Raw genomic sequence first — 15423 nt, forward strand, 5'->3', positions numbered from 1 at the left:
CTCAAACATATTTATTAATGATGATTACTCACCAAATACTATAATTATCAGAAATAAACTGACTTTATTGCAAAGAAATGCACTCAAAAGGAGCTAATGTTAAACTGTAATCTGCTAAATTAGTTGTGGACGATAAGACATTTGCCTGTATTTATAAAGGTGAAATTTTTCAAATGGATAATGAAGAACCTTTTTTAGCAATATAGTTTGTAACAATAAACATGATGATGAAATTAAAGAGAATTATAACCAATATAATGCTTTATACTCGGACAATGGCAATAATGTAAAACTTCTTTTTTATAACATCAGGTTTAAATAATAAATATTGCTTTCCCAATTTTTGGAATTTAATATATAAGATGGATGTACAGAAGAGCGTTGTTTATCCGAACACCGATCAACCAAAACGTCAGTTAGCTGAAAGCGTTTCAGTCAGACTGTGTGTCATGCTGAATCGAACGTTTTTGATACTAGATTAACTTCCAAAATATAATTTTTTTGTTTTTATATTTTTCAATATATTTATTTTGTTTGTACAAAATAAAGAAATAATTTTTAATGATACAATAGCCATGATTATTATTTGAAAAAATTTACGTTAGGCTTAACATTGACGAAAATTCAACGCAAAGCGTCATGCAATGGAGAAAAATTTCAACATGGGATAGGTTAATTCATTTTTTCATACATAATCGGTTATCCAAAGAATCAGTTATCCGAACAACCCCGGTCCCCAATTGATTCGGATAAACGACACTCTACTGTATTCTGTTTAGTGGAAACATGGTATACTTCACCAGTAATTGAATCAATGTTCTCTGATAAACGTAAAATTTTTCATCAAGTAGCACATAGTTTTGAGGGACCTGCAAGACCCAGTGGTGGTTTTATTGTCGGTTTTAAACTGGACAGTTTCCAAGGTTGAAATTATACCCCAATCACGATTTTTGTTTTTACAATTTGACACTGAGAAATCAATCAATATCGAACTAATAGTGTCTTATATTCTGCCTGACAACTATTTTGATGGTGATTTTAAGATTATGTTGTTGCTTATGGAAAACTGAAATGTTACATGAAATGAACTTGATTTCATGTACTGATTTTAATGCTCAAATGGGACATCCTGATTATTTATCAAGTTTTACTGGTGACTGGCAAACTGCTTTGAGAGCCTCGAAAGATCTAATTGTTAATGATAGAGGGAAAATTTGTTATTTTCACAAAATTAATATAAACCTTATCTGTTTAAATCGCTTATTGACAGGAGACAAGGAAAGTACTTTTACCTATCACTCAACAAAAGGAGGCAGTGTAATTGGTTTTGTGATAGTATCACAAGATATATATTTTAGTATTGTAAATGATTTTAAATGTTATAAGAGAGAGGCTACTGACAATGATCCCATTAGTATCATCTAGACTTTTTAATAGACAACTTTTTAAGTAAATGTGCAATATGGAGTGATGATCTCTAATCTCATCAAGTTATTTATTAACTTGATGAGATTAGAGATCATCAAGTTAATAAAGCATCTTCATTAAATAATTATTTTAGATTATTTGATTCCTTGATTGGATCAAGTATTTTTTAATGCTTTTCCAGTTTGGGGTGATCTCTTAGTGGACAGATTTGAGGCAATACAGTTGTTCTACTTTAAGCAGGTGTTTCATATTAATAGATCTGTCTCAGGACCTGCACTGAGATTGGAATTGGGAGGATCTCCCCTTATTATTAATTTATCAGTAAATTTGCCTCATATTTGGAGAAACCTTATTAATCTACTGGAAGATGATTATTGAAAATTGATATGTACAAGACTTTCACAGATAAATGGTAATTCTTTGTTGAAGCTATGGCCTGTTATAGTTAAAGGATTATTAAATAATATTGGATTGTTCTCTGGTTACATGTATTTTTTAAGTGAAACTTAGTCATTGATCACAGTCCAGGAGGAACAAAGAGACATATTGGTTTAAAGAGGTTCATTATTTGAGTGAAAGAGGTTCAGACAGTGAAATTTTACTTAATGGAATGGACTCCAGTGCCATATTTATTGTCTAATTTGAGTTACAAAATAGTCATTTGCTACGCAATTTAGATTAAATAAGTTTTCGATAAATTTAAATCATAAAATAATTAATGTCTCATGTGACGCTGAGTGTTCTTTTTGTGGAATGACAGTGATGGATGTGAGAAAACACTTTTTTTCATTTTCGTAATATTCTTTTGGATATCTGAGTTCCTACACTACCATCTAATTTTTGTTATCAAATTTTATTCAGTGTCAGTTTCACCATGTTAACACTATATAAATTATATAAAATTTTTGTTTATGTATCAAATTTAAAGTAGTAATGATATTTAACTCCTTTGTAATAACACCTATTATATGAAATAATAAAGATTAATTGATTGATTTATTGATTAACATGTTATAATTAACATTGAATAACTATCTTAACATTTTTAAACTCTATTGACACTAATATTTATCTGAAATTTTAAAATAAATCATAACATACAAAACAGTAAGGTGATTTATTTTTTAATTTGCTTTTCATCTTTATGCTATAGTAATAGATATTTTTAGAATTCTGTATAAACATTAGTCTCTAAAGTAGGATACAAATTAAAATATTTAAATAGAAAAATGGTGTATTTATTAATTTTTAAAAAAATAAAAATATCCTGTAGTGTTGACTACCTATCAATTTTTAATTTAATAATTAAAAACATATATATTATAGAAGAACAACATGCTGAAATAGTTGATGTTTATCAAAATCTAACTGATGGTGCTACTAGAGATGAACCAAATGATAAATGTTGTGAAAATGAAACGATCACTCAACCAATCAAAGTAACTGATGAGAAGAAAGAAAACTTAATGTGTTTTATGTAAGTGTTAACTTCATATTTGAAATTTTTCAAATTATAAATTGCCCTTTATCAGTAAATTTAGTTAATAAAAAGTGTTTTTAAACAAATAAATAAGTATAATAAAATTAATAGTTGGAGTTATGAAATATAGTTCAAAATTTGCTAATATCTTACCATTTATTCCATAAATTTTCTCTTGCTGTTATATTTAAACTTTTATATATTGTATTTTGAATTTTTATATTTAAAGAATTGATTAAAAATTTTTAAAAAGTTGTTTTTCAAGCTATTTACTTTCAAACTTTTAGTTAAATTTTAATTAATTTTATTATCTTATTCTAATGGTTAAAAATTTTTTTGTTTATCCTATATTTTCTAGACCTATCTAGATTATATAATTTTCACTATTGTTGAATTTTTGTCAAAGTTCTAAATGTTTCATTGATAACTTCAAAATACAGTGGGTGATCGGTTAACAAACATAACCCGTTCCAAGACTTTTCGCTATCCGAATTCTTCATTAACTAATTATTAATTTACCATAGGTTTTTATGGGAATTTGATTAATTTGTTCTGGAGACCCCAAAAAATAAAATATATACTGTACTTTCTTACTACGTCTATTTATATGTAATAATAAAAATACATATATTCACACTCTTGCATTTTTATTAGTCATGTTTTTTCTGTTTGTTTGGGGTTAAAGAACCTGTCTAATATCAATTACTTTTCTCTTCTTTGGAATTTTTCAGAAGTAATTAATAATAGCATTGAAATTGTAGAGATCCCCCAAGACTATTAACCTCAACTTGGTTTGGATGCCATTCTAAAACTGTTGTTCTGACATCCTTCCATTTCTTCAAAAGATCTTTAATAACAGATATCGGCATTAATCCTCTTTTTTTAGAAGAAAACATATCTCGCAGAATTTCTTGGTATTCTTCTGTCGTCAGATCAGTTTCAGGTTTTATTATGGGCTCTTCAACATTCTTTATTTCTCAGATTTGATTTTTGTTAGTCCTTTAGCTGTTTGAGTCTTCTTGATTATACTGTATCTTTCTTAGATAAGATTGAATTGTGGCCTACTGTAGACCTGTTCAAGTCATACTGCCCAGCAACATCAGACATCTTCTGCCCACTCCCTACCTTTGCTAGTATACTCCCACCTTTTGGAAATAAAAACCCATGCAATGCTTAACGAGTGCCCACCCGACAGTCTCGTGAATACTACAAAAGAATTGTTTGTCAGAAAAATAAAAGGCTGGAATTACAAGGGAGAGTTTTTCAAAGTTTGGAGGAATACTATCCAATCAGTATATACCGGGTTGAGTGTCGATGTCGACGTCTCCCGCGCTTCGAAAAGTTTTGAATTGTTGTCTGAAGACAAGGGAAGACCAGTCTGTATTCGTTTCTTTATTTCCTTCGCTGCTTCTTGTGTTTTTTCTGTGAGGTGTTTGTTGTCCGAACATAAACTTTCGCAAAAGTGTATATTATCCGATTTGTTTGTTAACCAATCACTATATTATATATAATATATTCCACTATATTAGTTGTGTGTGTTAAGATTTAATAATAAATCTGTTGAATGATGTTGTTAGGCTTTAAGTTATTGGCATTAACTTAATCAATATCATATTGAATTATGTATAATCTTTAATAATATAATCTTTAAACAATAATTGATGTATTTTTTTTCCATTTGAAAATGGTTTTCTAAAATCATTTTAACAAGAAATATTTAAGATTATCAGATACTTTTTAATCAAAACTTTAAGTATTTACATACTTAATTAAAATTTTTATATTTTAAAATTATATTTTTAATTTTAGTCCTACTGCTGATGACAAATATTCTCTCAGTTTTCGAGATTATGATGATGAGGATGATAATGTGAAATTAGCAGCTCTTTCTGCTCACTCAGAATCATTTAATTCTTTTAACATTTCTGAGTCTAAAAAACTAGAACAAAGTAATACAGAAAAAAGTAAGCATTTTTTTCCTTTGATTTTTAAATGTTAATATATATATATATTTTTTTTTATTTTCATTTTATATAATGTCACCTTTGTCATAATAATAACAATACCTTTGTCATTTGAACAATTAAATGATCTCAAAGTATTATGCATCACTAATATTCCAATTGAGAAAGTTTCTCTAAATATTTTGCTTAAAAATTTGTGATAAATTATTTTTTAAATATAAATTATATAAATATATTGAGTGTGTGTGTGTATGTATTTATCTGTGTATATATATATAGATTATAAAAATTTAAAAATATTCCCTTACAAAATTATATATTTGCATTAATAAGCATCCACAATGATGTATTCTAGCATTTTCACATTGCCAGATCATGTTGGTTGATTATTAAAAGAATATTGACAAATTTTACTTTATGGTCTTATTGAATATGCCAAAATGTGTTGTGCACCTTTTTGAAAGTGCCTGAATCAGAGAAATCAGAACATGTCATGGTCAATTTTTTTTGCTTAATTAGTGTTTTCAGTTTTTTTAGCCTAATTAATATACATATTTTAAAGTTTAAGTGTAAAATAATTATTCATATGATAAAGTTTAACTTTATTATGAACAAAATTTTAATTCAAATTTGATATTAAAATTTGTGATTTGACTCATTTTTTTCTACTTGGAAAATGACAATTTTCATCTCAAAAGGAAAACATTTTTTGCTGTTTTCTCAAGACAGATCTCCACAAAATGTAAGAAAATGAATGGTAAACAAAGAGAATGTTTCAGGTGACTCAACGGAATGGCTGATCTTGTCTTATGTAAGTGCCGAAAAGGAGATTAATGTTGAAGGAATTCAACTGCTGTTGAAATTACGAACTTTATCAAATAGTAAATTACAAATTATTTTAAAGTGTTTAGATCCAGGTTTCGCAACCTTTTTTGTGCTATGCCCCACCTAAGTCTTTCAAAAATTCTTATGCCCCCCTAACATATACACAAGTTTTAATATTCAAAAATTGAAATGTTCACTAAGGAAGGTTTTAAGAAGAAATCACTAGGAAATTATTGAGAAAACACAGTAAGTAAATTTTCAAAAGATATAATGGAGAACTGAAATTCAAGTACAAAATAATTTTAATGAAAGATTTTTTATAATATTTTAATTATTAGTAATTATTTATTATTTAAATTTAGTGAGACCCTTGCTCTTGATGCTTGCTGCAAAGAGATTTTATGTCAGGATCCAGTTTAGTTATTTTTAGTCTGAAGTCTCTCCGTTTAGTTATATCCAGCCGATTTCTTTTTTTAGCAGCAATTCATTTATGGTACTAAATCCGCATTCAGATAAATATGAAGATGGAAAGGGTAACACTAGTTCTTTTGCACAATTGGTTGCATTTGGATATTTGATTTGGATTTCCTTACAAAGCCATGCGATCGCACCTTTTATATTAAATAATGTTTTAATTGACTCATTCTTTAGCATTTCTGCGAGATTTTCTTAGTACTGCATATTTGAAATATCAGACAAAACCACTAACCTTGGCTGCATCATCCAAGTTGGCAAATCAATTTTTTTCAAATCAGAAATCTTTCTTTTAAATTAGCCGATAAAATTTTCAGATGATCGACAATAACAAGTATAGCGGTATCAGTAACTTCACGCTTTTGGAACCAATGAAACTTTTCAAAATTTTTGTTGTAAATATTTGTCTGACATAATTCAATAAAGGTAATGAAACCAAATATCTTTGCTTTTGCATCAACAAGAGTTTTATTTGTTCCTTGAAGTAGTTTATTTAATATATTTACTATTTCAAAGATATTGGCTAAATAACTCACAAATGCCTTATCGACTGTTAACAGATTTTTCATTTCAGGTTTGTCGCATAAAAAATCACTAAGGAGTATCAAATAGTTCCATAGATTTTTTTCAGGCAGTTTCCTTTTGAGAGCCATCTTACTTCAGTGTGAAGTATAGCCAAAGTCTCACATGGTCACATTTTGTTCTTCACAAAATAACTTGAAAAGACGTCCACATTTGGCACTTGCTTTAATAGTATTGATACACTTTATAACTAAATTTAGTACTTCATTTAGAACAGGTGAAATGTTTTTAGCTACTAACTTTTTCCTGTGAATAACACAATGCATAAGAAGCATTTTTGGATTCTCATCTTTCATCAATTTTAAGCAACCATTTTTCTTCCCCATCATATTAGGAGCACCATCTGCAGCACAAGATGTTATATTTTTCATTGCTATATTATTGACATCTAAATAATTTTTTAGCTTACTATATATATCTTTGGAGGTCGTAGTGCTTTCTAATGATTTCCAGAACAACATTTCTTTAGCATACTCACCCTTTTCAATATATCGTACATAAGTTATAAGTACGGCCTCACTGTCTCTCAAAGTTCACACCAAGAATTGTCTTGACTTCAGCTTTTCAACGAGTTGTTTTTCAATATCCTCATTCATTTCATCTACTCTTCTGCTAACAGTATTGTTACTTAGTGGCATAGCTTTAACATCTTTGTCCAGAACCGTTTTAAGAATTGCTGATATTGATGGTTTGATTAAATTCTCCCCTATAGTATGACTTTTCCCAGATTTAGCGATGCGTAATGAAATTTGATAACTAGCCTCCAGAGTACGATTGATAGTTTTTTTGTGAGCAATAAGTAGAAACTTTAATGTTACTCTTTTTTCAAAATCTTTCTTCAAAGTTTAAAAGTAATTCAAATCTGAATTAACATGAGCATTATGTTTTGCCTTCAAATGTGCCTCAAGACGACCTCGTTTCATTGATTCGTTGGTCAAGCATCGTTGGCATAAAAGACAAAAAGGTGACCGTTCATCGTGGACAGCAGGTCATAAAACCAAATTTTAAATATTTCTCCGAATACTGATGAACTTTTTTTTTTGCTTGCACCACTCATTTCCTTATGGGCTAGAAAAATATATATAAAATCAATTAGAAACTAAAAAAGAAATATGATGTTGGATTCACGCGAAATGGTGGAGCTGTAGATCGACAAAAGAAACACATTTCAAAGACCATGCGATAGCATGGTCAACAAAGTAATTTATTTTGCATAAATGTACAGGTTTTATTTTAGATTCCAACTCCACAGTATTATAAAATAAGTAACAATAATACGGCGCAAACAACATATACTGTTCGCGACAATATAAAAACTATAACTATAACTTATGTACTAACTTAAAACTAGTGATAGAAAAATTAGTAGGAAAAAGATAAGATAGGAAATAAAACATTGAAAAGATTGGAATACCTGGGTTTTCTTTTCTTGCTGAACTCTACAATCTGTGGGTGGGATACCACGTTGGACACTTTTGGAAGGTCTCTCGTCGTGTTCATAGAAGTTGCTTTTACACTTTCCTGTCATTGCCAAACGTGACCTGGAACACAACAACTCATGTCTGTCCACCTTGACATCTGGGCAAATAATGTCCTTTCTCCTCTTTCACTGGCCTTAGGGTCTCTTATCTCTCTTTTTTTCAGTGGTTCCCAGAATTGTTAATCCCACCCCAAGGGAAAAGGGTTATAAAGGAAAGTTGTAGAAGGAAAGAGAAACAAAGAACAAAGAAAACTAAAACTAACTTAAATCTATATTTACAATAAATATGGCGTACAGCAGCTTATACGGTTAACTTAAACTCTAAACAAGTCCATTTTCGAATTTCCCCCCTTAAAGATCAAATTGCCCCCTTGTGGGGCGAGGCCTCCACGTTGGGAAACACTGGTTTAGATAAAATGCAAGCATGGATGGAAAATATAGACACTGCTTTGGTAGATATTGAATTTAGGCTCTCTGTCCTTTCAAGGACAGAGTGCCTAAATTCAATATCTACCAAAGCAGTGTCTGATAGAGAAAAGAGAGAATGTTAAAAAGGGATAAATGTATTATGGAAATTGATGCAATATGTAATAATTTGCATGAAAAGTTAATGAGGTTAGAAGATAAAGAAGAAATAATAGTGTAGTCTTAGGTATAGAGGATAATGATAAAATGGGACGATAGCTTATTGAAGGTTCAGAAACTTTTTAATAATAATGTTCACATCTGTAACCCTTAAGTTAAGTGTATTTCTGGAATTGGAAAATTTAAACCAAATGGGAAAAGATTATTTGTGACTAGATGACTTGTTGACTAGTTTTGAACATAAATTAAAAGTATATAAAAATGTTTGTAATTTAAAAGGTTTAAATATATTTATTAGATAGCATATAGCTGTGATGGTCCTGGAAAACCCAGTGGCGGATTAATTGTCGGTCTTACTTGTTAGATTACCATATTTACTTGCATGTAGGATGAGGTGTGACTTTAAAGATCAAAATAAAGAAAATTAGATATATTAATATAATTCTAATTTTATTTCATTTAATCACAAATAAAATAATATTTTGTATTATATAATGCACACATGTCTTCAAAAATTACTGGCATTTTAAACTTTAAGGAAAAATCTTGTAAAATCGACACTATAATTTGTTAATGTAAAGCTAGACAATTGGAAACCTTTTTTCACCAGTTCTTAACAGTCAAATCCACTCTGTTGATTACAGTTATGAGTTTCTCTGAATTCTGATTTTCAAATAATAGTCTGTTTTCACATGGGAATGGATTAAAACTTAAATTGTGCTCCCATGTGATTTTGGAATTCAATTCAAAAGCTTTGCTTTTCCTATTGCTATCCACCTTTACTCTTGACAATATACAAGAACGATTCAAACAACCCAGATAAAATACTTATGTTTTTAAACACAAAAGGGTAAGCATCCGGTAAAAAATGCAAATACAGGGTTCACACAAATTATTGCAAAATGCAAAAAAACTTTTGCTCGCATGTATAGGATGACCGAGGAGTTTGAAGCTGTGATAAATGAATAAAAACCTCATCTTATATCTGAGTAAATATGGTAGATGCAGTCTCTGAAGTTAAACTAATATTTTGGTCACAATTTGTGCTGATTTTACAACTAGATACTGAAGACTTAACTAGTATCCAGCTAATAGTCATATATTCTGCCTAACAATAATTATGATGATGATGATGATGATTTCAAGAATTTTTTGTTGCTTATAGAAAACTACTTGCTACTTGGAAATAACTTGATCTTATGCACAGATTTTAATGCTAGAATGGGACATTCTGATTGTCATGTTTCACTGGTGGTTGGCAAATTGCTTTCAGTGCTTCAAAAGATTCCATTGTTAATGATAGAGGGAACATTCTCTACCATTTTTGTGAGGATAATAATAATGTTTACTTAAATGGTTTATTGCCATGAGGTGAAGAAGGTAATTTTACCTACCATACAACTAATTGAGACAGTGTAATTGATTTTGTGTTAGTGTCACAAGAAATATTTTCTCATATTATAAACAACTTTTGTGTTTTATCAGAGATGGGTTCTGATCACTCGCCTGTCCTACTATCAATGATCCCCTTGGTATAACAGACAATTTTTTGGTAAAAGTGCAATGTGGAGGGACAGATTTAAATCTTCATTTACTGTCACACTAGATAACTTTTTTTCAGGAGAATGTGAGAATACGTATGAAGGTAGAACTTTCTAGTTGTCAGGATGTTCGGACCCACTCACACTGTCACTTGATGGCTTAAAAATATAGGAGGGTCTTAAATGCGAGTGGGGAGGGGAAGTTGAAGGTAAGTTTGATCAGGGTCCATATATATTGAATAAGTAGACAGGAGCATTTACAAAACACACAGAATTTTATATATATATGAAGTACAAAGAAAATAAGCTAACAACTAAATGAAATAACTACACCTCTACATGTGATGGAGTTTACACATGAGTTTAATAACAATATATCTGATCTGGTTGATTCAGCCTTTGGATATGGAGACAGGGATGGCCTGGAGGAATAGAGATCGTCTTATCTCAGATTTCCTCCAACCAGGATTCTGGATTTATAACACCTGATGGGATATTCTATTGTCTAACAGGATATTTGTCCTGACTCAGATGGCAGATATTTGTCAGAGATGTGTGATAACATTTCTTTAAAAGGAAGTTTTACTTCTCTTTTTCAGAAAAGGTGACAAATGTGTCACTTTTAACGTTAAAATATTACATTAAATTATTGATTAATTTTACAAAATTTAAATAAAATTGATCTCTTCTACTAGAATTCTCACAAGAATATGGAAGAAACCTGACATCTAATGATCAAGTGAATTGTATAGTTAAAGCAGCAATGTGTCTGGACTTGGTTCCCAACATCAAATCTGTTCCTCATAAAAGCCATATAGGAAATCTACAGTACGATAGTAAATGTTACACAATGAGAAAAAAATCTGTGGAAATTTTTTAAGGCAAGAAAGTTAAATACAGTAGAACATTATGCTTTCTATAAAAACTATTTGAAAGAGTATAAAGTATTATGTCAAAAGAAAAAACAGTCTTATTTTTGGAATTTAAGGTTACCTTGGAAAGATGGATCAATTTTTATTCTGCTAAATTCTGTGAAGAACATTCTTTAATTATTAATGATGAACAATTGTCAATGAATGTGTATAAAGTGTTACCAATAGAGTCAGAATGTTTTATAGATTTTACATTGAAGGAAATAAAAGGAGCAATTAATTGTTTTAAAATTGGTACTTCACTGGAATTGATTTTATTAGAACAGAATATTTAAAGTGTCTTTCAGAAAAGTTCCTTTCTACAATTGTGGAAGTTTTTAACTCTATTAAAAGAAATTTTAGTTTTCCAAAAGCATGGATTTAATTGTTGATTGTTTCAATAAATAAAAAAGGCAATATATTATCTCAAAAATTATTGTCTTATATCTTTGGTTCCTGTAATTGGGAAACTGTTTACATCTTTATTAAATAAAAGTCTAGAAAACTGGATCCTTACTTATATTTTGACAGGAGCAAGCAGGTTTTTGGCCTGACCGATCTTGTCAAGACCAAATGTTTGTACTAAATGCATTGGTTCAATCAAAACTTCTGAAAAAGAGAGGAAAGTTTTATGGTCTCTGTTAGAGAGAATAGGTATGAATAAACAGTTTATCATTGATATATGCAGTAAAAACTGTTTAGGCAACCACTTGCATTTGATGGGCACCTGTCAAAACAGGCAAAAATTTCTGGCATGAAATAGTTTATACATAGTCTTTGTATAGGTTTCCTGTATTAAACGAACACCTGTGTAACGCAACCACAGGCATCGATTTTTGGTTCGATACAACAACTGTAATAAGTGACCACTTCCACGAATATATCTAATCTAAACCATTTTTTGAACCATCTCAAAAACATTTCCCCCTCCTAATACAATGAATTAGTCTAAACTCTTGTTTGAATCGAATCCACCTCAAGCACTTTTCCCACTCTTGAAATAAGATGCAGGTGTTAATGAATTAGTCTAGCTACAAAGGAAATTCACTTCAGTTTGTTTGAAAATGTCCGAAAAACAAAAGAAATGTTAATTGCTGCTGTTAGAAGATCGTGTCACCCAAAATACATATTCAAAAAAAGTAAATGCATTAATGCAAAAATCAGTTTTACAGGCAACCTTCCTCTTTCGATTCTGCAATTGTCATTGACATTATGAAATCATATGAGAAGAAACAAAATTGTTTTATTATTAATTTATAATTTTTCTTATTGTACTTAAGAAAATATTAAATATTTTTTAAAAATACAGTATTTTTAAAGTTAAAATAAGATTAAACTAATGAAAACCGAAGTGAAGGATGGATATGACACATTTCTATATCGATGACTTAATACATGTAACTGACAAGTGAATGAAGAGAACCAAGTTGAATTAATTAATTTGGAAAAAAGTGGTGTGCATTTTAAACGAGAAAATGTGAATACTGTATTAATTTTTAAAATATTGGTATTAAATCTGTCTGTCGTATAAAATCACCACGACTTTGTTAATTGAGTTATCTGATAAGAATAAAATACCAATAGAACTCTATCCTTGAAAAAATTTGCTTATTTTGCTCACCTCAAGCTTTGCATAATAGAAATGGCTAAAAAGTGTGCAAAATATGTGCGGAAACATGGTATTATAGCGCACCTGTTTTGGACGCCCACCTGTCTAAAAGGCCACTTTTTGAAAGGAACCATGTGTGGTCGCCATAGATGGGTTTTACTGTATTCCAAAGCTGCTGCAAAAGTAAAGATACTAGCTGAAATGACTGATTCATTTCACATTGACATTGAAAATTAATAAAAGACACAGTTGATCAAAAAATGTTTTGGTAACCACCATTTATTTTTATCACACGTTCTAGAATAAAACTTTAGACGACCAGACCTTCCTTTATAAGCTACTCAGTCATCCAGTTAAACCATTCCTGAAAAAACACAGAAATTATCCAGTTAAAAATATAAAATTAAGAGTTTGGAACTGGTGGATTATATGACAACTTTAGGTTTCTTCATCCTTTTCCATTCAGGAATTTCTGACCTTTATATCCACTGGAAGAAAATTTTTTATTAGATAATTTCTGTGTTTTTTAGGAATGGTTTAACTGGATGGCCATGTAGCTTATAAAGGAAGGTCGAGTTGTCTAAAGTTTTATTCTAGAACACGTGATAAAAATGTTTTTGTAATCATTTATTGTGTCTTTTTATTTATTTACAAAAAAATTTTTGCCATCCAATGAAATCCTACAATTGACATTGGAGTTTTGCAGGGTGAAATTCTGAGCCCACTGTTTTTAAACTTATATGTTCAAAAGCATATTAGTTTGATAGTGCAATTTGCTAAATCTGAATTACCTGGAATTTCTCTCCGATCAAGTGGAAATGTGTGTGTTAATGTATGCTGCTGGTATAATTTTTGCCGATACTCCACAAATGTTGCAAAAGAAAATTGCAATTCTAGAGGAATTTTGTTGTGACTATGAATTATTTATAAACATTTTTAAAACTAAGGTAATGGTATTTAAGAAAGATGGTTTCTTAACAACCAACCTTTACAAGTTGTCTCAAATTACATATATTTGAGTTTTATTTTTGTCTTCTGGGCAATTTTTACAGGCCAAAAATTATAGTATATGTAAGGCTAAAATGACACTGGGTTCTATGTGGCCCATTTTTTCAAGAGCTAAAATTAATACTATTCATATAAAATAATTTCAATGATTTTATCTGTATTGTGTCATGCTGCTCCTGTATGGGCAATTTCATATTATGGTAAAATGAAATTGTTTTTGCTTTATGTCTCTGAAAATTTTTTATACTATGTAGTAAAATTTCAGCTTGCATGTTGTGTTTTAAGTTTAGTGTTTCTAGAATATCGACAATTGGAATAAAAAATCGACAATAAAAGGAATAATTTCATTTTGGATTAGACTTTTGAAATTGAAGGATAAAAGTTACATTAAATTAGCATACAACAAACTATAAATTAGGTTAAAAAATGGACAGTTATACATATAATTGGATGATGGTACTGAAAAATGTTAGATTGACATGATTTTTCCTTTTTATGGTTGTCTCAAGATCCTCATATGATTGAAAGCTATCAAATGTTAATTCTAAAAGTGTGTTGTGAACAATGCATACAAGAAGATTGGTCTCTGCTGGACGAGAACATTTTCTATTACGGTGTAGTATTAAAACAACTTTTGTGTGTAAAGATTATTTGTTTATGGACATAAATTATGAAAAACGATTAATTCTTCAACTAAGACGTGGTCAAAATTAAATTTTGGCGTATAGTAGACTAATAATAAATCCTGATAGAATTTGTAGTAATTATTGTAACATGCAAGTGTATGAAACTTGGAAACTTGTATTTTTCTGTTGTGTGAAATTTGAAAGAATTAGTTAAAAAGTTATTTGATGAGATTTAAGTCTTGAAAAGATATAATTAGTTTTTTGTGTTTTTCAAAAACTGATTATTACTGTGTGTTTTATTTTGTGTTATCGTGTACAGTACATTAATTTGTTAAATATTACTAACTTATAGTTTATCCCAATGTTCTAACTAACCTTTAACTAAGGTTCATGCAATAAAGAAATTATTATTATAAACTGTATAAATTGTTCTATGCTTTCTTATTACCAATGTTAATGAATGATGATATATTAAATAACAGAATTTATATTTAATAATAATTTCATTATTCTTCTGATTTATATTGATTCTACATTGAAATTAGATATTCACTCATACAAATATGTTTAATTGGAGATGATATGTTAACCATCATCTCCAATTAAAATTTCTTAGCATATATTAATTAACTATCATATCCAATTTATTTTAAATTTTGCTATCTATCAAAAAATTGATATTAAATTATAAAAAGTCTGAAGATGCTTCTGAAAAGCTAAGAATAAAATTAGAGTTAACTTACTTGAGATATAAATCTTAGTGTTTCAAAAATAGAAAAATTATGATATTTATTGATAGATTTTACATAGTGAAAATGTGATTATAAAACATTTTAAATAAAAAGCAAGTAAGCATCTGTGTGTATACATAGTGGAACCCCGTTTATCTGTCTCAATTAGGACCAGGACT

At 29.4% G+C, this 15423-nt stretch overlaps 1 protein-coding gene across 1 annotated transcript in view; it reads left to right on the top strand.

Annotated features, from left to right (window-relative positions):
• The window catches only part of LOC136982402 (mitotic checkpoint serine/threonine-protein kinase BUB1-like), a 101655-nt gene that overhangs the window by 43540 nt on the left and 42692 nt on the right, over positions 1-15423 (top strand). The window contains exons 13-15 of the mRNA XM_067278894.1: positions 2755-2905; positions 4718-4872; positions 11055-11195. Of these exons, the coding sequence (XP_067134995.1) occupies positions 2755-2905; positions 4718-4872; positions 11055-11195 (447 nt within the window). The remainder of the gene's footprint in view (positions 1-2754; positions 2906-4717; positions 4873-11054; positions 11196-15423) is intronic.

This window comes from Centruroides vittatus, unplaced genomic scaffold (assembly GCF_030686945.1).
Source record: "Centruroides vittatus isolate TY-2023 unplaced genomic scaffold, ASM3068694v2 contig_824, whole genome shotgun sequence".
In the NCBI taxonomy this organism is placed as follows: Eukaryota; Metazoa; Arthropoda; class Arachnida; order Scorpiones; family Buthidae; genus Centruroides; species Centruroides vittatus.